Source organism: Aphidius gifuensis, linkage group LG5 (assembly GCF_014905175.1).
Source record: "Aphidius gifuensis isolate YNYX2018 linkage group LG5, ASM1490517v1, whole genome shotgun sequence".
In the NCBI taxonomy this organism is placed as follows: Eukaryota; Metazoa; Arthropoda; class Insecta; order Hymenoptera; family Braconidae; genus Aphidius; species Aphidius gifuensis.
In genome coordinates, this window is record NC_057792.1 from 16,224,340 (window position 1) to 16,250,047 (window position 25,708).

Here is a 25,708-nt window from a genome sequence, read left to right on the forward strand (position 1 = left end):
TTATAATGAAATTTGTTTTTTAAATTAAAAAATAGTAATTAAATTTTATCATTAAACATTTGTAATTATTATTATTCAGTTTGTTTATACAATTATTTAACAAAAAAGAAATTAAAATATAAAATAAAAGTAAAATAGTTAATTGCTGATTTGCAAAACAACTGCATCCAGTATGTTTGTGTAAAAATAAATGAAATAATTACACAAACTAATAATGTAAAATAAATAATCAAATGATTTATATTGCGTCATGTGTTGAGTCTTAATTTCCTATCTATAATATTCTGACGCATACATCTACCTATTTTCTATACAGTAATTTATATTGAACTAGAAATTTTAATTTATATACTCAAAGACATTTCAGCAACTTTGAATAACTATTTCCAACACCAGATTGATTCACTTCACGTAAATTACTTACCATCTGGCATCTTTTTTTTTTCTATTTTTATTTTATTCTTTCCTTTCAATCGGAAATTCTCCATTTCCAATTTCCATCCAATTTTAATCGTTTTAAATTCAACAATATTCTTATGTCAATAAATATTTGCTTTTTTTTTTAAATTACATTTTAAATATTGTCACTTTAAATTAATTGTCAAAGTTAAATTTTTAATTTATTTTTTTTTCCAGTTGACTGATAATTTGGACTTATGGAATTTAAGCTGAGAAACAAGATGGACAAAAAATGGTAAGCTTGCATATTTTTTTTCTCTTATTTTTTTTCATACAAAAACGAAAAAAAAAAATTAAATAGAAAAATCTTGCTGGATAGGTTCATTCGTTGTTCCCCTGGGTGTTTTTATTTTTAAGCCTTTATCTCTATTTATTTGAAAAAGTCAATTGACGTGACGTGAACTCCCAGTCTGATGCTTTGCGGTGTTGTGGTTTAGTGAGCTTTCTATATGGTTTTATTGAACATTGTAAATGTCAAATACCAGTGTAAGCCAATACGCTTGATATATGTATACAATTTCGAAAATTGTTTCAAATTTTTAAACTTATATTATCAGAATTTATTTTCATTTATTTGAATTGTAATTTTTTTTTTTATTTTATACGAGTCAGCATCAATATGTACTTAATTTTTTGTTTAATACAAATATTTTATCAGTTAAAAAGTTGAGTACATAGACTTGTTTATAATGTACATATGTATATTTGAAACAAATGATGATATCATGCCTTTCAAGCTAAAGTTGTTATGAAAACTTTAAATTCTACTTGTTCCTTGATTTTCAGAGAATATTGTATATATGAATTTACAGTTTGAAACTATCTTCTGGCTGAATGTCAAATGCCTCCTAGGCAAATCCCTCTTTCTATATATGTGTATATGTATTTGAATACTATTCGATTTTATATATCAAATTTATGATCTATGTGAGAACGGATGATTCCCCATTGCTGTCGTAAACTCGTAAAAATAAACTATTCTCAGATTTCACAAACTCTGTGTCTGCAGCGATAAATAATTTTACTATTATTATTTTTTATAGTGTGTAGTTTATATATTTTTCATGATGATAGAAAAATATTATTATCATGCTGATGTTGAGGGTATAAAGTGTTTCTGTATCTACAAATTTAAAAGATAAAAAGGGAAAAAAGCTCGGAGGTTTTAAAGTCACAAGAGACATATTACAATTATATAAATTTTTTGCTAAGAAAAATACAAATTGCATAATTTTTTTTTTTTATATTATTGAGTTAAATGAAAATAATAAAAATGAAATAATAAAATTGACATTTGACCGTTGCATCTGTGGAATTAACGGTGGCATATGATCAATAGCAACCGAGCGTATAAAAAAAAAAATGATAAAGAAAAAAAGAGATTTAAAAAAAAAGTACAAACAAAATGAGCTTTTTGCAATAATTGGTAACATGAGAAAAAAAAAAAAACAAACAAATGTTTGACGTTTAGACCTCGTATCCAAACGACAAAGTTATTTTTTTTCAAACTATTTTCCATTTATTTCAGCGAATATGCTTGAATATTCTCATATTTATTTTAAATCATGATATACAATTATTTTTTTATTTTTTATTAATAAAAGTAATCAGATATAATTCATGAAAACAAATTTTATTGTTTCAATTTTTTTTTTTTTTATATTTAAATGTGGTTCAAATCATTTGACCAAAAGAGATTGTTTTTTTTTTAATTTCAAAATTTACAAAATTTTCATTCGAATGTTTTTTTTTTTTATTTTAAATTTTACGAAATTCGATTGTACATTTGAAAACGTCAATGCAAATTTTAAAAAAATATGCAATTTTATTTCTATATATAAAAGAATAATTGTATTTTTTTTTTTTTTACGAATTTGAATAATGAATTTTTTATTTTCCGTTCATTTCCGCAGAGAATTGAAACAATGTTTGAAAAATAATGGAAGAGAATTCGATAAAAATACTAAAAGTATTTTTAAAAATAAATTGATTGGTTCATTAAAGTTTTTAATAAGAAAAATCATGGATTAGCTGTGATACAAAGAAAAATCGTATCATTATTTCTAACAATTTCTTTTGTTCCTAGAATTTAACCAATTAAAAAATACTGTGAAATATGTATTTTTTTAATTTCAAAAGACTGATTCTTTTATCATTTGATCGTGTGTACGTGTGTGTGTGAGGTTTATTTAAAACTATATATAATAATTTAAACATCTAAAAATACAATTTATATTTCACCTCAACTTTTGTATATAGCAATATTTTAATTTGATAGCAAAGGTATTAAATTCATGAACAATTCTATGCTCAATTCTGCAATTATAATTAATTGAAACCTTCAGGGTTAGTCTAATATTATGCCATTGGTTGCTGTCAGGCATCCTGGCAAGAGAAAGGTACTGTTTCACACACAGATCCATTTGCTATTGATATTATTCTGTGAAGCTTGAGATAATATATATATTGTTCTTTGTAATTCTATGCGACAAATAAATATAAAATCGTTTGAAATTCAACAAATGAAGCTATGAATAATTTGATTTATTTATAAATATTTATATCAACTTTGACGATGAATCTGTTGACAAATCTTTCAATTTAAATTGAGTAAAAATAAATATAATTTCGAGAAATAATTGAGTAATCAAGTAAACAAATATTCTATGCATTTTTAATTAATTTTTTGGTAAAATCAAAGCTCACGTAATATATTAGATTAATCAAAATCATTTGATTTTATTTACTTTTAATATTATTATACTCAACACCCTATTTGGATAATAAAAAAAAAGCAACCCTATTTGAAGGGTAACCCTATCAACCTGTAGCTATATATTTTACACAATTTATGATTGACGTTTTACACTTTAAAATTCAATACCCTTTTAATATATTATCTTTGTTTGTCTGCATGATTTAACTATTGTCAAAATAATATTCTACAATATTATATACACGTAATAATTTTAAACATAACACACATTTGACCAACAAATCATACAATATTTGATTGATTTATTGTTTAAATTTTACTATCTGAAAAATTGTATATCAAAATATAATCTCTTACAAATTTATGAGAATTATTTTGTATATAATGTTAAATGCCAGATGTGAGATTACATTCAATTTAGATATGAAATATTTTTTATATAAAAATATTATTAATCATTTAAATTGATTGATATAATTTTTATTTATTTTTATGATTTATTATCAACTATAGTAAATAGTATAAAAACTTAAGATAAAGCTTCAAAATATCTCATGAATTTTAAAAATCCCAAGGGCCTATTAAATCACCATAAATATTTTTTATTTTATTTTTTTTAAATATCCTAGTTATTTTTGTTTTTTAATTTAAAAATTATTTATAGTAAATTAATAATAGTTGGTCCATTTGACAAATGACATTGAGTGTAAAATGGTACAGCATGATTTGGTCAATGAACAGCAAAATCTATCTAGCATATATACAAAATTATAGGGTCGTAATAAGAGGCGGGTTAATTCAATATAGATAGTAATGCTTCAATGTAGTAAAATTTTCCAGGGGTTGGCTTATCGGGTCGATTATTTTCACCCTTTTAACACCCATTTCCGGGTTTTCGTTAGTGTGAGAGTAGTGCCAATAACATTGTGATGAGAGAGAGAGGGTTGGAGGAGAGGGTGTTGGTTGTTAAAATAAAGACGAGACAATACAAGGGAGGTTTGGGTACCATACTCACAACAGAAATAAGCATCAGCAGGTGCAAAGCGAATGAGACCAAAGCGAAATAGAATGTGTGTAGATAGATGGGGGATGAAAAAGGTGCTAAAAAAAAGTATATATAAATGAGTGAAAGAGTAAGAGAGTAAGAGAGACAAAGAGAGAATAGGGTAGGGTTAAAATTATATAGTGGAAAGAGAAAAGAAGTAAAAGGGTTGGTGTTGGAAATAGAACTGGAGAAGGTGACTAGTGGGGCGGGATGAAGGATTGAAAAAGGGGTTGAAAATGGCAAACTAGAGGGTTGAGTGACACACAAGAGGGGAGTAAAATTTTCGCGCGTGCTCGGCTCTTCTCGGTGGTTTGATGATGCTGAGAGGGATATTCTGGACCGCGCGTTTGTTACGTACTAGTTCTCCGCGTGAGTTCTACTAGATAACATTACTATATATTATTAAAAAAAAAATTATTTATTATATTTTTTTTAATATATACTATTATTATTAATATTTTTATCTTTTTTTTTTATTTAAAAGAACAGAAAAAAAAACTGTGCTGTGTGTGCTCAGTTATTTTATATGTATTGCAAAAATTAATATATGTGTTTTTGTTGTTTTTAAATTTTTATATTTGAATTAAAAAAAAAAAAATTTATTAATATATCAATTTTGAAGGTGAATTTAAATTGCTTATATAGTTTTTTTTTTTTTTATTAATTATTTTTTTTATTTATTGAATGGATATTTTTAAAGAAAAAAATACAAAAAAACACGTGACACAATGAACGGAATAATAACGGATTATAATGTATGTAATTTTTATAAATTTTTTAAATTTTTTATTTATAAAAATTTATGTTATAATTTTAATGTATGTTTTTCTATTTAAAAAAAAATTATTTAATTTATATTTTTGAATGCATGTTTGAATTATTTGTCTGATGGAATAATTTTTTTAGCTTTTATTGAACTTGTAGATATAGATTTGTCTTTTTTGTTTATTATTTTCATCATTTGGCTCTTTTTTTTTAATTATAATTAATTTATTATAAATAATTTTTATTATGAAGAAAAAAATAGAAAAAAAAAATAAAAAAAAGAGGTTTAATAACGACATAGACAATTCGGTGCAAAATAAATTGTCTTCTGCATATTTATTATGTCCTGGGGAGATATATACGTGACAGGGGGTTGCTGTGAGCTTGAAGCTCTTATTGCAGCCATCGTTGGATGCCGCCAATCTCATTAGACGGCGAAATAGTCTTCCGCCGCAGACATTTCCGGCGTGAATCGAATTCTTCGAATTCCAAAGTGAGCGGAAGTCTGCGTTGACTCTTCTTCTTTTACTTTCTTGGCTGAAATAGAATTTTTTATATTTTATTTTTTTGCTTTTTTCACACTTCAAACTCTTCGTTTTAGTTTCCGTTTGTTCTTTTATTATTATTTTTATTTTTTTCTTGTTAAAAATTGTTCTAAAGGATTTTCACTGATTTTTTTTTTTCACCCAACCATCAAATTTTCCATTTTTTTATAATAAAAATAAAAAATAAAATATTTCAATTATTATTTTAAATGGTTTTTAGTGTGAATTTTTTTTTGAATAAAAGTTTTTATGGATAGTTGAAGGAAATTTTGCTGTATATCTAAATCCTATTGTCGAAATGAAATTGAGGCAGATGGATTTTAACTGCGTGAGCAACTGCTTTTAGTCTAAAATGGATTTTAATAATAATAAAAAATAAAATATATAAAGAAAATTGGATTAACAAAAGTCTAAAAGGATTTTCATCATTTTAAATATATTAGAATGATTTTTTTAAAATAAATTTCTTAAAAATAAATCCAAAATTAAATGCTAAATATAATAATTAATTTAAAATTAATAATAACTTGACAAATTTTTGAATTTAATTAGTTTTTTTTTGGCTAAAAATTTTTGTGGTGACAAATTTAAATGTCACACTGGAATTTGTGATATTTTGTTTTTAAATTTTTTTGTATTTTTACGTGGTTGAGAGAGTAATGGAAAAACTAAGAGGAGAAAAAAGAGAAGATTTAAGTTCTCCGATCTGTTCAACGGGCCGTGATATTTGCTGCTGATTGCGAGCCCGATCAACTAAATTCAATTCGATTACTCGGGGATTCCTCTTTCGACTCTCTTGAGACGAATTTATCCAAGCCAACTATTTTTCTCTTCCTATCTCTATGTGTATCTCTTGATTTCTAATTCAATCTTTCTCGCTCTTACTATATTTTTTTTCATTATTCATTACACACGCAAAGTTTTTTAAAATTCATTCAATTTTATTTATTTTTTTCTATGCTTGATCAAATTTTTTTATAAATAATAAATTAAACAGCTCATAAATTAATACTTTGATGATTTTAATACAAGGAAAAAGGGAAAAACAAAAAATCATATCTCACTTGATTGAAATGTATAATTTCAAAACACATTTATCAAAAAATAAAAAAATTTTAATACTAAAATATGAATGTTAAATATAACGGATCACTCAGTGACACCAATGGTTTACCCGCGATTTAATTGAATCAAAATTCAGTTCAATAATCTGCGAATATAAAAAAAAAAAATAATAAAAATAAATTTTAAAACTCATCAATATGCACGGAAACGCCGGTAAATATTTTTCCGGTCAAAAGTATGATTCAGTGATTTTCAAGCATGTACTAAAATTTATCGTTTGATAAAATTTACACCTAAAAAATATATATTCATATAAATTTCACATCAATGTCCAAATAATATAAGAATAAATTAAAATAATCAATAAAATATTTTTCCAATATACATACGTCAATTTATAATATTTAAAATTCATACGATTGAAATTAATTAATTTTTTTTTATTAATAAAATACTGTTATTTTCTTTTTTGTTTTATTATTCAAGTACTGTTAATTTAAAGAGGAAAAACAAGACAAAAATTTGGTAATTAAATTTAGGGCATAAGTGTTGTTGCAAAAAAATTAAGATAAAAAAAAAATCACTTTTTTATGCTTATGAAAAAAGCATAACCAACTATATACGCGTTGATTCACATGAAAAAAAAGGTTATTTATGCAACCGTGTAAATTTTATATAATAAAATATTTAATACGCTCACTTTGAATTCTTAGTTTTTCAACCATTGCTTTAGTTGTTTAGCCGTCTGTTGAATAAAAAATTTATATGAGATGTTTTTATTTTATTTTCATCACAAATTTATTATTATTATTATCAAGTTTTTCAAAGTAGACGACGACTTTTCATTTACCAACTAGCATTTACATCCCATTCAAAATATTTAATTGAGATTTTTTTACTTTTTTAAAATTCATTTACTAATTTGTTTGAAATTATATCTAATTAAAAAAATTTAAACTATTTAAATGAGTTTTTGGATTAATGATAAATATATAATTTATAATGAAATAATTTTTTGATGAAAAAAAAAATGATTTAATTTTAAATTTTTGATTGAACACATCAATTGTAAAAGTCTTATGTTATATAACAAAAGTTTTAAGTTAAAAAAATTCAATTCACCTGGGATAAATCAGCTGAAAAAAAATGGAAAAAAAGTTATTAAATTATCTCTCTTACTCGTCTCTGTATCCTTGGTATATTTTAAAAGTAAAACTTATTAAAGTTGGTGAATCTTACACAATTCAAAAGTTAAAAATTTACTGTTTTTTTTTTTTTATTTAATTTTTTTTACCCAGTATTTGATTTTTTTATTTTTAACACTTTGAAATTCTACAGATGCCACAAATTTAAAATCTAGACACAATCAAATCCTCTTTTTAAATTATCATCAAAGTTTGAAAAAATAAAATATATCTGGTTATTTATTTATCATGCTAAAAGTAGTTTATCAAACACAATTGAATTTCGAAAAATATATGAGTTCAAATTTCAATCAGGTCACTTGAATAAGTTTTTTTTTTTTTTTATCTTTTTAAAAATACAGTTAAAAAAAAAAATAAAACTATATCGACTTTTAAAAAGTCAATGTATTTTTATTACTTTTTCAAGCTTCAAGAAATTTGAATGGTAACTTATTCTCACAAGTATCGACATTTGTGACTTTTTGAGTTTTACCAATCTTTGAAAATAAAAAAAAAATGAAAAACTCATTGAAACATTATTTTTTTTTAGCTCAATATTAAACATTGAGTATTGATATACTATTTTTTATTTTTCTTTAAAGTTTTTTTGCATTATTTACCCATAAAAATCTCTATTCAAAATAAATTCATAATTTACAGTTTAGAATTTTTATTTTTAAACAACGATAAAGTTTTTATTAATACATTTTAATTAATAAACAAATGAATATATAATTAAAAAAAAACAATTAATTAATAAACAAAATTTTATTATTATTACTCCATTTATTACACAACAATAAATATAATAAAAAAAAAAATTAATTATTCTTCATAAAAGTAGATTGAAACCCACAAAGATCCTTTATTCTTGAATGCATATATATTTCCGTAGAAATGAAATTCAAAACGATCTTTTAAATTGAAAACTTGGTTATATATATAAGCTAAATATTCCACAGTTGTTGGAAAATATAGTACAATGATTTTGTGGTTACAAGTGGAACAAACGAAAGTACTATTGAACCATAAGTTTTTGTTGATAAATATGATAGTCAAGATGTTGATGATGTTGATGTTAAAAAGATATAATTGAAGAAGAAGAAACAAGAATAAGACTGGAATGAGAATAAGTATATAGAGTTTAAGTTTTGAAAATGGGGTAGTTGAAAATGTCAGGGGGATTGAACTTACTGTGGTTATCAGAAAACATAGAGTTGCGAAAATGAAGAGTTGTTTTCATCAAACAATAAGCAAGGTTATTGGCTTCATATATTCTTTGAAATAAAAATACGAAAAAAAAAAAAGATTTAAAACTTTTCTATAGCTTTAATTTCTTCAATGGTTAAAGGGTTAAAATGCTTGAAACAATATCAACAATTCTTTTTGAAAATGTGTTTAAAAAAAAATTACTCAAGTGCTGCTGTTGAATTTTTAAAAATATTTTTAGTTTTTCTTTTTTTATCTTTGGACAGTATTGCTCTGAAGACTCAACGTTTGATTTTTAATTCTCTTCTTTATTGTTCTACTGAAATATATTTTTTTCAAGTTTTTTTTTATTCATCTACATTTTTTTTTAGTCTGTTTGTTCTGTTTGAATTACGCACGGATGGCTTGAGGCAAACGGCGTGTGAGCTTTCGCGCTACTAGGTGGGTTATGGATGTGAAATGCCTCAAGCGCCATATGTCACTTGCATCTGCGCAAAGTTTTTTTTTTATTTTTAATTTTTTACTTTTTTTTTTTGTTTAAATACAATTGTCTTTTGTATTTCTGTCTAGTGCCTGTAGGGGAATTGAAGAAATAATTTTTTTGAAAAAATTCAGCGCATGCTCAACTGTAGATTGTTTAAATATAAAAAAATAATTTTATTTAAAATTTTAATAAACAAATTACATGCAATAAATAGCTAGATAAAAAATTTTCAAACTAAAATATTTTTCCCTCTTCAATGATATGGTTAAAAAAATTATTAAAAAAAAAACTTTAATATTTTCTCTTGAATAATATTTAAAAGTTTATTTTGTTAAATTTTTTTTTATACAAATATTTTATGAATATAATTTACATAAAAATATTTTACTTGAGGTTATTTATTATTATTTTTTTTCTTCATGAAACTAGGTATTATCTAAAATATAAATTTTTTTCGTTATTAGTAATTCCCTTTTTTTTTTTTTTTTGTATTTTATCAAAGTATAATTATAATTTGCAACCAAATGACCCTTTTAAAGAATATATATATTTTTTTTCGAATAAATAAAAATGTAGGTAGATAAGTAGAAGTTATGGTGAATTTAATGTCATAATATACGAGTGAGTTAGTGGAAGATGGGTATTTGGGTCACAAGTGGATAATGATCGGACAGAGGACCCAAGGGATGCGAAAACGACATGTACGTGAGAGAGCTAAATTGAGAATTTTTGTAACAGAAAATACATTATATTAAATGAAAGGGCATATGTATATAGAATAAAATTAAGAACAAAAAAAAAAAGAGGAAGAAAAAAAAAAGAACAAATGATTTTTTAGAATCCAAACTGGCATATATGTATACTAGTCATTTGATGTTGGTTGGTCTACATGCTATTTCTCTCATTATCCAAATAAAACACAATGAACGTGTCCATACCTATTGGCATTTTCACACGAATTCCAATTGAATTTAATTGGACAAAAACGACAGCCAAATATATTGGTTTGCACCTTGCACCTTTATATTAATTCAACTCACACACACACAATTATTTTTATATATACATACACGTTTTTGGAATTACACTGGGGTGTATTGTTCAGCTTTTTTTTTCATGTTTTTCGTTACACAGAAAAATCTAGCTATTCACTTAAAACTTCAACTTCATTTTTACTATGAAAAAAACTCATTTATCATGAGCTTTGATTTTAACAAAAAAAGCTTTTGATTAAAAATTAAAAAAAAAATTAATTAGGTGTATTTAATTTTAATAGCTAATTGAAAATAATGCAGTTATTATACGATGAAAATAAAAAATTGATTTAAAATTCAATTCGCAATTTTTAGAATTTTTTTTGTTAGAAATAATTTTTCATAAAAATTGTAGTTAATTATTCAACTTTATATTTTCAAAAAAAAAAAAAAAAGTTTTATAATTTAAATATAAATTATTTATTTATTGATTATTTAAAAATATAATTTTTTTTTTTTATTTATTATCAACGTGGAATGTTGATTTTATTTTTATTTATTTTTTCCGTATTATTTAAATACCAATTTTAAATATAAATTAAAACAAATAAAAAAAGTTTAGTCGATAGCTTTGAAAAATATTTCACATTGTGTAAAAAGTATTTGGCAATCTATAAAGCAATAATAATTAAATAAAAAAAAATTAAATAAAGAATAAATAAATAATTAAAATAGTAAAGCAAAATTATTCAATAAATTGTTCATTGTATTGTAAATTAAATACTAATTACACATTGTGCTTTAATTAATTTTTTATTAATGTTAATATTAATAGTAATAGATAAATAATTAAAAATACGTGTTCTCTTGAAAATCCATGTACGTATTGCTCATTTTAAACAGCTTGTCATGCATCGAGTGCCTTCAAATGTGACCGTTATTTTCCTATTATTTGACTATTGACAATTTAATTATCATTTATAAATAAATTGTTAAATTTAATTAAACACATTATTATGATAAATTAAATTTATCATTAAAATTAATTATATTCATCATCAAATTTTCATGATAATAATTTTTATATGAATTATTAAATGAAAATTAAAATTAGGTCAATCTATATAGAATAAATATTATATTTTTAAAAGGTTAAAAGTTCATCGGTTAAAGTTTAAATTTAAAAGTTCAATATAACCCAGCATCATTGGATTAATTTTGTTGATGTTTAAGCTTTTATCGTTAAAGTATTTGTCACGAGCCAATAAATTTTTCAATCGATTATCATCACAAGCAACATATTTATCTCAAGAACGATTAATTCGCTAATAAATTATATAAATTATATCTCCAGACAATTTTTTTTTTGATTACTTAATCAGTTTTATTTATATTTTAAATTTTTAAATATAAATCTTTGTCATTTTTAATTTAAATTTCATGCGTTTGTTTTTTTTTTTTTTAAATAATTTTTTTATATTATTAAATTTATGTTGTTAAATTTTTCAGCATTATGAAATTTAACGCGCACATTTTGCACTGTATCGATCAGTTTTTCTTGAAGCACCAGGTGAAATTTATTCCCGTTGGTGATACATTATATCGAGAGAAACATTAAAGTAATATATAAGTTTGTTGTATTATCAATTCTTCAATGTCTGCTCATGACCTTAATTTTTATTGAAAATTTAAAAATAAAAAAAATAGATATTATTTATTAAATTACACTTGAATTATTTATATCGATAAAATTGTTTTTTATTTATTTATTTATTTGTTGAAATTACAAAATCTTTTTTTAATTTATGCAGTTGTTGTAGGTTGTATTTAGTTTGTGTAAAATAGTTTGAGTGGATAGACCCTCACAGCATTTGAATGCTTTACCAGGCAACAATGTATACACTCTCTCAAATGAATGTTATATTTTGAAGTAGTGCTCAATTGGAATATACATGAAATTCAAATGATCTATTTTTAAAATATAATAATATCTGTAGGGTACTTGAAGTTACTGTTATATTATCACAGAAATCGTGTTTATTTATTTTTTTTTTTTCACAATTGAATCACTATATAATTGATAAAAAAAATTCAATTTTGAAAAGAAAAGTTTTCGAATTTTAGTAATGCAAAAAACTTCCAAATATAATTATTTAAATTTGAAAAATTTCTACTTTATATTTCTATTTTTAATTCAATAAATTGTCTGAATAAATCGAATGAAAAATTGAAGCTTTTTTGTGTACAAAAATCGTAAATCTACTTTTCGTTTTCAATTTTTTTTTTCACAATTAAAAAATAATACAATTCGAAAAACTAATAATTCATTCGACTTTTAATAATATTTATTTGAATATAAATTCTATTCAACAAAATAATAAATTTGTAATTTCAAAATTAATTATTTTTTTCAAATAATTTTCTTTGAATATTTCATTATAACCAGTAATAGAATGTAAGAATTATTTACTATATTCAAAAGTTTGTTTTTTTTTTGTTTGAATTTTTTTTCTTTTGTTGAAGAACTGAGCCACGTAATTGGACAATTGCAAGATAGTTGCAATTTCTGAGTGGGTAATTTGAAAATGGAGTTCACAAGTTTTATTCTCAATTATTTATCTGGCATTTCAATTTTTCTTAGACATTTTTGTGTGTTCACTTTGTAAAGTCACTTTATAAATTTTCCTCTCCATTATAAAAATTTAATATTTTTCTATTATTATTATTACCATCATTTTAATAATGCTTCTGATTATTAATGTAGAATTTTTTAAAAGCACATAATACCAGACAAATAATCATCAATTGATAATTCTACCTTTAAATGTCAAACATTTTTTAATAGAGTTATTAATAATTTAATTATTTGTTTCTTTTTATTTAATTTTTTTAAATTCATGTATAGATTTTCAAGTTAATTTTCTATATATAAAAACATAAATCTTGTTAGCATAATAATAAACAGTCTAAGTACTTGTACGTGCACAGGAAAATTACAAAAATAGAATTTAATTATTATTTTTTTTTTCTTTTTGACTATTTAAACTTCTCTCACGATGTAGATGTTTTTTTTTTTCCCTGAACGATACGACACCAAAGTATAGTGATAATAATAATCATTAATTAAATTCAAACATACACATTATTTTTAAATAAAATAAAAAAACCATTTGCATACGTTTTCAATGAATTTGACTGTTGCAATCATTAAAATTCCGATTATGCGATAAAAATAATTTTTAAAAATTGCAGTTTTCATTGCATTTATAGAGATGCTTATTTTTAAGTATTTACTTCAAGTAATTAAACCGATATATTTCTCCGTGAATTTTGAATTAAAAAAGCTAATAAAAGCTTATTAAAAATTTACAAGAAATATATGTCTTAAATCAGTTGATAATATCTGACTAAAATATATTTTGCTGACTGATAATGAAGCATATTCAAAAGAGGGAGCTTTTTTTGTCCTCTTTAAAAAAATGTATATTTTTAATTTCTTTATTCTTCTCATTAAACAACGTGACTATCAAAGAGTAGGCTAATTAAATTTTATAGTAATTAGTACGACAATAGCTGGCGTATTTATTTTCCCTTGATTTTAGTGCACTAATAAAAGAGAAGTACCTCGATATTATTATACACAGCTATCCAATCAATGTATTTAAATTGGAACAAGCGATAGATCTTTCCTCTTATTTTTTTTCAAATATATTTTTCATATTTCAGCACCCTCCAGGTGTCATTTAATTTTGTTTGCCAATGCCTAGCTCTATTTTATAATCTTCTCTTCTTGATTTTCCAATCAACAGATAACTCAGATAGAAAATAAAGAAAATCCTTACAAAAATTTGATATTGAACTGTCACTTGAGGCGAAATTGGATCAATTTTTTTTATAAATTCATTCACCATATACTAAAAAAGATTATTAGTTGAAATAATAATTATTATAACAATTTGAATTATAATTATATTTATTTTAACATAATAAAAATTTTATATTTAAATTATATTTTAATAAATTCAAAATTAACAATGTTATATTATTTATATATTTTTTTCAGTAATTAAATTTTAAAAAATTTCAAAGTTTTATTATCTATCCGACAAAGATACTAGTCAATATTGAGGTCAGGTTTTTTTTACAAAGAAAAAAAAAAAAAAAAGAAAATTCAGTAAAAAAGTTTTTTTATTCTCTTCGTCGTTTAAGTGCTTTATTCAACTTTTTATATTATTTTTATTTTTAAAAGCAAGGGGCTATTTTCTCATGCATGTATTCTCAAAAAAAAAAAAAAGGAATTTATGTGATATCTGGAAACCCCTGGGATTCTCAAGGGCTTGCGTTCGCGGATGTTCACTTTCAAATGTCAAGTTTTATCGTTAAGCCTTGTTTACGAAATTTCCATATATTTTTTAATTTTTTTTTATCCAACTTAAATTTATGAGATTACTATTAGAATTTAATTTCCTGAAGTGCCTTTATAAATATACAACCAAAAAAACCTAAAAACTATATTCAAAGTATTTAAACTAAAAAAAAAAATTTATAAATTTATTATTAAAAAAAATTAAATAAATTTATTTAACAAATAAATTGAATAATTTTTTTTTCATTTTTCTATTTACCATATAAAAAAAAAACCGAAATAATGCAACAAAAAAATTTTATTGTTTTCTTTCGATTTTTATGATATTTTTTTTATGTTTTCTTTTTTTTTTTTTGTTGAGTTTTTATGATGGTTTTTATTGTATGTAAAAAAAAAAAGAATATAAAAATTGTGTGCAATAAAGGTAGCTCACGATCATTCGAAAAATAATGATGGCCATTTCGTGAAAGGATTTTATGTACGAGCAAGTATTTCAGTAAACGAAGTCATGTGATTATATATAAGTCAGTTCACGTTCCAATTTTCAGACGATTGAAAACAGAAAAATTCAATGACTCTCGTATTTATTTCATTAAACCTCACAATATCCAAGTTATAATATTAATGAAATTCCAATTTTGCCAGTAAGCAATATATTAATTTTAATTCTCAATAAATGACACCTGCTTTTGATCGAAGAAAATGCTTTCTCATATCACTTCGAGCCATTGCTTCTCACATCCTTTTCATTCCAATATTATTATATTTTTTTTTACCCGTCATAATCCTTTAGTTTCTCACTATTTTTTTTTTTATCTTTCATCATGCTTTGTATTATATTTTTCTTAATGGAATATCAAGAATGCAATTTCTCTGCTAAAAATATCAAGCTTAAATTTTTTTTTTTTTTCGATAAGCTTATTTATTTTGTTTATCATCCAAAAAAACTAAATGGAAAACAATAAAATGTTTTTTAATTATTAAATTATTTTAAGGAGTAATTAATTTTTCAAATTAAACTTGCGGTTATTTTGGCTTGATGAACAAGAACTATCTTTTTCGTTGAAGTAAAAAAAACAAAAGTAGCTAAAGTGGTTCATTTATTAAATTTTCCAAAGGTGGATTTAAAAAATTGGCATTTTTCCAGCAAATAAAATTATCATTGTTATTTTTTCTGTTAAATTAATAATAATTATTAAACTTTGATATTTTAAAAATAATAAATTGATACAATAAATATTTAGCTGTATTTGTTGTATAATTTGAAGAAAATAAAAACGTAAAATTTATTATTAGTAAAGAAAAATATAAATAAATTTTTATAATATAATTGTAAATTTTTATTGTAAAATTTTGCTGTTCAAATTGATAGTAAAAAGCCAAATGGAAGTAAAAAAAAAAAGAAAAAGTTTTCATATTGACATTCGACGGTTTTTTTCCCCAAGAGTTTTTCATATTTTTGTTGGTCTTTATAAAAATTCAGTGTGTATATTTTTTGTAATGCGGCAAGTATAGGATTGAATGGATAGGATGCCTCAGATCTTTTTTTTTTTTTTATGATTTTTTTTTTCTGGCTTCAGGCCCTGAGATAAGACAGACATGTACTAATTTTGAAAGTGGCGGGTGGTGCCTTAAAGAGGGTGGCGATATAATATATACGTAGAAAAAAAAAATCCTTTTTAAAATGTGCAGTATGAAAAGCGAAAAAAAAAAAAATAAAAAGAAAAGTTTTTTAAATCGAGAAAGAAGGTTGTATGTTTGAGGCAAGAAGTTGCAAATAACCAAGGACAGATATACGCAAAAAAAATAATAAGAAAAAAAAACTAAACAAAGAATCTTAGTGAGGGTAAAAGGAGACTTTGAGAATAGGTTGATAATGAGGAAAATAAGAAGTGGTAAAAATGAAGGCATTGGAATAAAAACTACCGGGTGGCAAACTGCCGGTAGAAAAGAATAAAGTCCGTGTTGATGCAGAAAAAAAAAAATATTTTCTTCTCTTTACTATATTTTTTCTGTTTAATTTTTTTTTTTTTATATATATTTTTCCATCGTTTTATCTATTCAAGACTTGTTCATATTGTAATAGCAAAATAATAAATTTGTTGAAATGAATTTATTTTTTTTTCTTGCAAAACAATAAAAGCTTTTATGTTATAATTTTCTAAAATAAAAAAAATATAATAAAAACACATTGGCGTTATCGATAATGGACAAATCATGTTAATAAAACTATAATTTTTCAAAAAAAATAAAAAAATATAATACCAAGTTTTGGTGGAAAATATTTTTTGACTTTTTTACTTGCTGACCATTTTCAATATGCCCAAGGGAAAAATGAAAACTTGATGAGAATAAATAAAAAATAATATAAAATATAATAATAAAAAATTGTAAATGGATCGATTTATCACGTTGTCATTTTAATCCTGTTTCTATATACGAAGAGGAGAATGATTGATGAGGTAAATGGGATCGGAGAAAGCATCCGGTAAAAATAAAGAAATATAAATACATAAAATAGAAAAGAAAAAAAAAAAAAAAATGAAGAGCAAAAGAGAAGAAAAGAAACAACTACGATGTACCAACATTTCCAAGTATCAAATTTATTTATTTATAAACCTTTTCTTACAAAATGTTTGTATAAATAAACACAAAGAATCATCAGATTTTTGAACATGATTCTTTGTATAAATTTTAATATTAAAAATAAATTTAAAAGCTCGAAATCTACCTGACATTTAAAATGCCAAATAATAATTATCAGTGTGAATATTTCAAATTCGAAATGGCTTTTATAACTCAACACTTTTCTAAAATGACAAGCTCTTTAGTAATCACTTGGATGATTCTATGAATTAATTCACCGAGACATAATTTCAGTTGAAAAAAAAACGAACTAAAACAATGTAAAATACTTTGCACAATTATCTCTCTCGTTGTTGGAAATGTGATTCATTGTTCTAAACAAAATTTAGCTCAAAATTACAAGATTAATTATTATCATTATTTTCCATCATCATTTGTCATGTGAAGGATTTATTCAAAAAATAGATCACTAAATATTTAGAACAATTTCAAAGTAAGATTTAAAATATATTTATGAAAATGACAATTGATGGATATAATTTAATAAAACAAATAAAAATTACAAAGATTAATTCAAGAATAAGATTTATTTATGAAAAATGAAAAAAAAAAAGGTATAAGTTCAAATTATCTTGTGAATAGTTTCTAACATTTAAATTCTCTTGTTTAATTTCTATTGTTTAAATGTCAACTGTCGTTTCAATGTTAAATTTCTACCCCTTTCACGTTGTAATTGATTGCTTGGCACTTACTTCCTCTTAGCTGAAAACCCTACAATTGAAATGATTTCCTTCCTTCCTTTCCATCTGAAACTACTACGATGTAAACAGACAACTGAGTGATGGCCCATTTCATGTCACACTGGAAAATTACATGTTTTTTTTTTTTTATAAAAAATTATATCACACTCATTCTGAACAAAAAGTTGTGTTACTGACTATCGAGAAAACATTTTTATTCTTGCCAAAAAATTTAGCTAACATTGATTCAATTGTTCTTCTTTAAAAAACCATCATCAAAATTGTGAATTGCAGTTTTGTTCGACCCATTAAATTCACTACTCGAATAATTACCAACATTTTTTGTTTGTAAATTAAATTTCGATTGGAAATATTTTTTTTTATAAAGCTCTAAGCAATAGTAAACATTAGCCCAATTCAAATTTCTGTATCTCGCCAAATAATTCTGTTGACATTTGTGGTTTTACAGTCTTCTACTAATTTCCTAATTATACCAAACTTTTTTACCCAAATTAACTATAAGCGTATAATTTAAAATCATTTGTATAATATTTTTATTATATTTTATTTTTAACAATGTAGAAAATTTGTATACACCTAAAGTTTAATGAAACTTGGAAGCCAGATGTTGTACATTAAATTTGCGTGTGAAAGTAGGTCTAAGTTTTAGTCTGATAAAATATATTTAATGCTTTTCTTTGAATTTTTAAGCTTCTTAAAAACTTTTAACCATTCAACTTTGTACTTCATTTCACTTAGTGAACAATTTTTAAAATGACAAGAATATGAACGATGAAAATTAGTAACAAAGAGTATATACACAACAATATTGCAAGTCATCAAGATTCAAAAGAAAAAATAAAAAACATTTCAATAGATTTTGTTGATATTGTATAACTTTTTCTTCAGTAAATTTATCATACTAAATATCAACACAATGTCTATTAATAATCCTCTATTTTCTTGTTATTATATTTTTATTTTTATCGCATTGAACGACATTGTGTTTCATCGAGCGTAAAATCCTGTACCTTCCAAGTTTAGATATATGTGTATAGGTGTATACAAGAGGGAAGAGGGTATGTTAAGAGGAGGTTTGGTTCAAAAGAGGTCGTAGAATAAATGTGGGCAGATTGCCAGTGATGGTGTACAGCAAGGCAAATTTTTTTTGGTCTTTTTTTTTTTTTGTGAAGTCTGTGTTTTGCGGCAGGACAAGTATGTAGGATCAAAATGAAAAAAAAAGCAAGCAGAGTATATAGAATTGCTCAATTGAAGTTGGCTGAAGGTATTTGTTGGGATGGATAGGTTGATTGATTGGATACGCTTGTATTGTTTCAGGAGGAAGCTGAATCGACGTAACGTTCTAAGCCAGGATGGCCAGTTGGCGGCTGAGAGCTGTTTTACTGTTCAGTACCATCGTTCTCGTTTACGGTAAGTTTTTTTAAACTGTTGAAAATTCAATACATCATATTACCTATATAAAAACTTGTATATCATATTTTTTTTTTTTTACGTCAAAAATATCGAAAGAAAAATTTTGTGCTTCAGTGAGTAATCATCAAAATGAATTGAATACGCTTTTTTTTATTAAAATCAATTTTAAATATTTTTTTTTTATAAAAGATTTGATTGAAAAATAAAATCTTTTGATAAATTAAATATATATATATAAAAACACAGTGATAAAGCTGTTTGATTTTGTTCATGTTAAATCGATTGATTGAAAGGCTTTTTGCAGCTTTTTTTTTTTTGATCTTATTTATCATAGTTCAAAAAGCCTTAAGAATAATCATCAATGATTTTTTTTATTTTTGCTTGTTTGTTAGGATCATTTTTCTTTTGAATAAAGCACCTTTTTATTTATTCGCTTATGTTCTCACACGCCATTTACTAAAGTTTTCTATGAGACGTTTGCTTACATAACAGTCTTGGGAATCGTTTCACCCATCATCCTCGTGTTCTCACCCAAGTCACTGGGGAAAACGAAAATGAGAAGAAAAAAGCTCGAGTTAAAAGAGAGAAAAAAATATATAAGAAAGAAAATTTGAATTGCGCATCATTGCCACACTGGCGTTTTATATATAAAAGTTCTCTTTACTCGACCGACCAAGACAGACCCGAGGGACTTGATACCCTCATTTTGAATTTTTATGAAAGAATCTTTGGTGCAGCTCGCAAAATTTTATATTCTTTACTTTTATTATACATTTTTTTCTTTTTTTTTCTTTCATTATATATTTATTTTTAGTTTTTTTTTTTTTGGAAAAACGAATATCACACAGTAAAGATAAGCTTCAAAATTTACATTAACAGAAAAAAGATTTATTGATGAATATTTATATTCAAAGATAAAAAAAATATTTAAAAAAAAATCTAATATATATGACGGATTTAAAAATATAAAAAAATTTAAAAGCAGCAAAGTAGATTTAATTTTTTTTTTTCATTAAATTTTTTCTAAGAATTTTACAAATTTCTTTTCTAGAAATTTTTCCAAGTTTTTTATTTTTTTTCTTTTTGTTTATGTTGAATCCCTAGTGAATAAAATATCTGACTAGATTTTATATTAGCCTGATATCATTTTTCAAAAACTAAATTTAACAAATTTCAAACAAACATTTAAATATTATTATGATAACCCTCGTCAAATTCAAAGCTCAAAAGAATTTTTTTTTTTTTTTCCTATTATGACAAGGGTAGAGATATGAGAAATGTAAAAATAAAATTTTAAAAATCATTGTCTCTCACGTTGAAAAAAAAAATTTGATTTATAAAATCAAACGTTAGATCTCAATTTTTATATTGTTTCAAAAACAAAATTTCATATATGAGTTTGCATATCATTCAAGAGAGTAAATAAAAAAGAAAAAAAAATCAAATGAGCAGCCAAAAACCAGCTGCCATTTGGGGAGATAAAATCTTTAAGAGTTTATTCAAAAGACTGAACATGCAAGAAAATAATTCAACTGAACTGAAAATAAAACGATATAAAGTTGACCTTTTATACTGCTAAAAGCAAGAACAAGCATTGATAAGACTAGGTGGTAAAAAAAAATAAAATAAATAACTTGCATCTCTCTGGTTGATTTGCAGATAAAAAAATTCAAATGAAAAATGAAAACAAATAAAAAAACATAAAAGAAATGAAAACAAAACGAGAGAGATAGATAGAAACTAAAAAAAAAAAAGCACAAAACAAAAAGTAAATAGTAAAAAAGCAAAAAAAAAAAAAAGCGTCATTCGAAAAAAAGAAAATGAATAGAGTTGACTGTTCACAGAAAATAGAGTTGGTAGATTCAGCAAAGGGCATAGCAAAGAAAAAAGAGGGTTAAGGAGTAAAGCTCTACGTTCGTGGGGTGGTTTCTTAAAGATACGAGTCAGAGTCGCACTTGTTGCGCTGAAAGAGCAAAGTTGTTGAGTGAGTGTGCGGTGATAGTGTTGGGGGGTGGGAGCGATAAAGGGGCTGAGGGGAGGATCCAAGTGAGTTTATATAAATGTAAAAGTTATTTGTATGTGTGTGTGTTTCTATGTACTGTGTCTATGTATATATAAAAGTTTGCTGGCGGAAAAAGCTCGTGTAAGGTAAGTAAAAGGATCAGTCGTCTTTGGAATGGTTAAAAAAAAGGGAAAGAAAAATCAAATTGATTCTCGGTTACGGACTCTTGCTAGAGTGTTATATTCTCACTCTCTTCTTTTTTATTTTTCCTTTTTTCTTAGATCCGTGTGCTGAATGATAGTTAGTCTCTCTATGTGAATTATTATTTTTTTTTTTTCTTTATTTTTTCATTTTCATTTCTTCAATCTTCATGTGCTTTCTTTAACAATTTTTTTACTTTATTTTATTTGCTTTTTTTTATTGTCTCCTTCTACCTGACCTTTGACTAACACCAAATTCTTTTTGGGTTATTTATTTAGATACGAATGTGTGTAAAAGGAAGGATACAATGTAAGAGGCAATATGTTCAAGTAACTCTTCGCACGCGAATCAACTAACTTTTTCAATTTTATTTTACTCTTGAAAGTATTTTTATCTACTTCTTTTTCTCTCTTACTATTTTTATAGCATACTTTTTTCTTCATCTGTCTGACCACCAATATTTGCAGCCCCCTATAAGCAGCTTACTAACACCAAGAGTGTATATATGTATATTTTATTTGAACCTTTTTTTATTTTCTTTCTTGTTTTTTTTTTTTTTTACGGTAGTTGTGAAAAGCACTTTTGCTCTTTGCTATATATAGAATACCGTTTTCGTTCCCCTGGCCACTATATACCAAGATCCGATTGGAAGTTGGAAGCGATTGGATTGTTGCCCCGGGAAAACTTATCGTTCTTCGGCAGTCGTTTGGCACACTGGATTCAACGCGTTACCGGCTTTACTACGCTTATTGCCAGTTGAAGAAAGGTCTGACAGTGTGAAAGCTTTATAAAAAAAAAAAAATAAAAAAAAGACAATAATAAAGTGAGTAAAATCCACAGAGGGTTGATTTATTGATTTGGCAATAGTACACTGTAAAAAAAAAATAATTAGTTTTACTATGTTACTATAGTACTGAGGGACGTTTTCGGAAATATGGTTCAACATATTATTTTTTATAATTTTTTTTACGATGTGCATTTTAAATTTCACGATAGTAACATAGTAAAAAGTACTCTGCTGAGGTAAAACCGGTTTTTATTATGGTTTTAGTAGACTTTACTTGTTCAATAGATAGTCTTCACTATACCAATGATACGAACAACCATAAACTTGTTACTTTGTACTATGTTGTGTGTTTAAATTCACCATGACCGTGAGGGTACATTTGGAAAATGAACCGTACTATGGAAACCTTTAAAATGTGCTATGCAACTCGTAGGTGTTACTATATACAAAATGGTAAAAATTATTAGGTCTGTAGTTAGTTTCACTATGCTAGCATGAAAGAAGAAGGGAATAAAAGAGAATAAATATATATAGACATTTTCGATTCTTCTACTGTTTTATACCTGAATGGCAATTTGGGTAAACGATCGGAGTTCAAATCCAGAAACCCGGGTTCGAATCCCGAGTTAGGTCAAGAAATGGCCAAGTTGAAAAACATGTATAAACATAATAATAATTATTATAAATAATTTAAAGTTATTTTTTAAATAAACAAATAATTCTGTTTTTTTTTTATCGAAAATACAAATAGAATATAATGAAATGTACTATTGAACATCGTAAATCTCACCATGCAACATAGTAGATTCAACGAACGCTAGACTTGACTATGCAACATAGTACTTCTTAACAAGATACATCGTATCTTCTCCAATTGGAACATTGTAAACTATACTAGGATAAATAATTTTACTATGTGCATAGTACATGTTATTATTTTTTCGAAAACGTCCCCGAGTACCAGAAAAAATAGTAAAAATAATTCTTTTTTTATAGTAAAACTAATTATTTTTTTTTTACAGTGTACTGAAGCAATATCCCACTGATGGATTGACATCTTACGAATTTATCAAACAGTTAAAATCTTGATACCGGCAATAATAATAAATATACAATATATTTGCTTTGATAAAATGTAAATATTTATCATCATAATAATAGCAATAATTTTAAACTTGGATATATACCACTTGAATTAATAAACAAATAAAAAATGGAAATGAAAAAAAAAAAAAAAACGAGAGGGCTGACACATTGGTTTTAGTAAAACTTTCAGGTAGCCTCTTGTCTTTTCTATTTTGTCTACAAACATACAAGCACTGTCTGGATACATAATGAGCTTTAAAAGTTTATAACTTACAGCCACAAAATAGCTAAACTTTCATGTAGCCATTTGCCACATACTTGGTGTATAGATATATATATGATCCTCTGTTGAAGTTTGAATGACTGCTATTAAATCGAAACCAGCTGGTTAGATTGACCTCAGAATAATTACATGATCTAACTATCCAATTTTTAAAGCTAATATTAAAAACTTTTATAGATAATCCTTAATAATTTTTAAAACAAAAATTACATTTTTAAAATTTAAAAAACATTTAACAAAAGACATGATATATCTATTTTTTTTTTGTATGATTAAATGAATGTTTCACATATACATACATATTCACATTTATCAGAACATCGTGTGAAATGTTGCGTTTACTTGGCGCATTGTTAACGCGCCTCGTTAGGCCCGTTGGTACGTGGTGGCTATTCCAAATTAGGACAACCCGGGCTTGCGCATCAAGACCATGTCACACCAGAAATCTGTCGTACCACTCTGCTACATTATTGATTTTGAGATTATCTGGTGCTTTCGTGCTCCAAATATTTTAACAAGCATACACTGATGTCTGATTAAATGATCAACCATGACATCTTCTGTACCATGTTTCACACAAATTTAAATTTATCTTAAATTTATTATTTTTTTTTTCCCCCTTTTAATATTGACAGGTATCTTGTTTTTTATTTATTTTTAAAATATTTTTTCATCAAAATTGTCAAAGTTTAATGACACTGTAACTTTTGTATTGTAAATTTTCATTAACTATTATTTTTTTTAAGAATTGACATCACCATAATGTCAATGCTCGTAAATTTTTATATGTTTTTTTATATATCCTCACATGAAAATACTTGCTTGATGATAGAACATTTACGGTTGATAAAATATAAACAACTGACACTATCCAACCAAGGGTTTTATTTATTTTTTTCTTTATTATCTTTTTTTGTCTTTTACGTTGATGATATATACCGTGTCTCATCTCAAAGTGTACAGGGAACATTGAACCGCGTTAAACTTTCCAAAGACATACTCGATAATATGTATTCAACTGGAAAATTATCTGCTCATTTCAATCAAGTTTGATCAGGCGTAAGTCAAGAATCAATTTCAATTGCAAATTTCAAACCACAATAATCATCATGTATGCTATTGTTGATAATTTTAAATTTATATTATTTTATCATTTTAAAAGCTTTACATTTTTAAATCAATAAAATATTATTTTCATTTTTTATATCGATTTTATTTTAAATTTTTAAAGCATCACATTATTCATGCAGAATTTTATAGTTACGGATATTTTAAGTATGCCTTTTTTTACATTATTTATGATTTTTTTTAATATATTTATTTTCATGACAATGTCTCTCGAATAGTTTGACAAAAATAAAAGAAAAAAAAAAAAAATAGTAAATATTTAAAAAAGTGATGATGAAAATAAAAAATACAGAGATCAACATTTTACGTTGAAAAAAAACTCGACTTTTTTCTTTGTTTCATTATTAATTCAGAATTGCAATGAAATTTTTTTTTTTTTTTTAAATTTTTTCTCTCATCGGGTGCTCAGCATGACTGTTCAATGAACCTTGAGGGACTTGTACGTATATAAAAAAAAAGAAAAAAAAAAAAAGATATAAACAATAGGGTATTCAGTATGTGCGAATAGGGAAGCATTTTCATAGAGGCTATATGATACAGCCCTCCTGAGCCATGAGATGAGAATACTGTTGAGGGTTGAAACACCTGACCCAGCATGCTCAACGAGTTAGCCATATACATATCTATAGAAATAATGTAACTTTGGTCT

General features: G+C 24.6%; 1 protein-coding gene across 5 annotated transcripts in view; it reads left to right on the top strand.

The window, feature by feature from the left end:
• The window catches only part of LOC122857899 (Down syndrome cell adhesion molecule-like protein Dscam2), a 125,517-nt gene that overhangs the window by 52,437 nt on the left and 47,372 nt on the right, over positions 1–25,708 (top strand). For 4 of the 5 annotated variants that reach the window (XM_044160373.1, XM_044160370.1, XM_044160374.1 and 1 more), the window contains exons 4-5: positions 637–694; positions 19,477–19,569. In XM_044160373.1, the coding sequence (XP_044016308.1) occupies positions 19,512–19,569 (58 nt within the window). In that variant the 5' untranslated portion in view covers positions 637–694; positions 19,477–19,511. Of the gene's footprint in view, positions 1–636; positions 695–4,545; positions 4,976–19,476; positions 19,570–25,708 lie in introns of those variants that run through there. The other variant, XM_044160371.1, reaches the window with a different exon arrangement.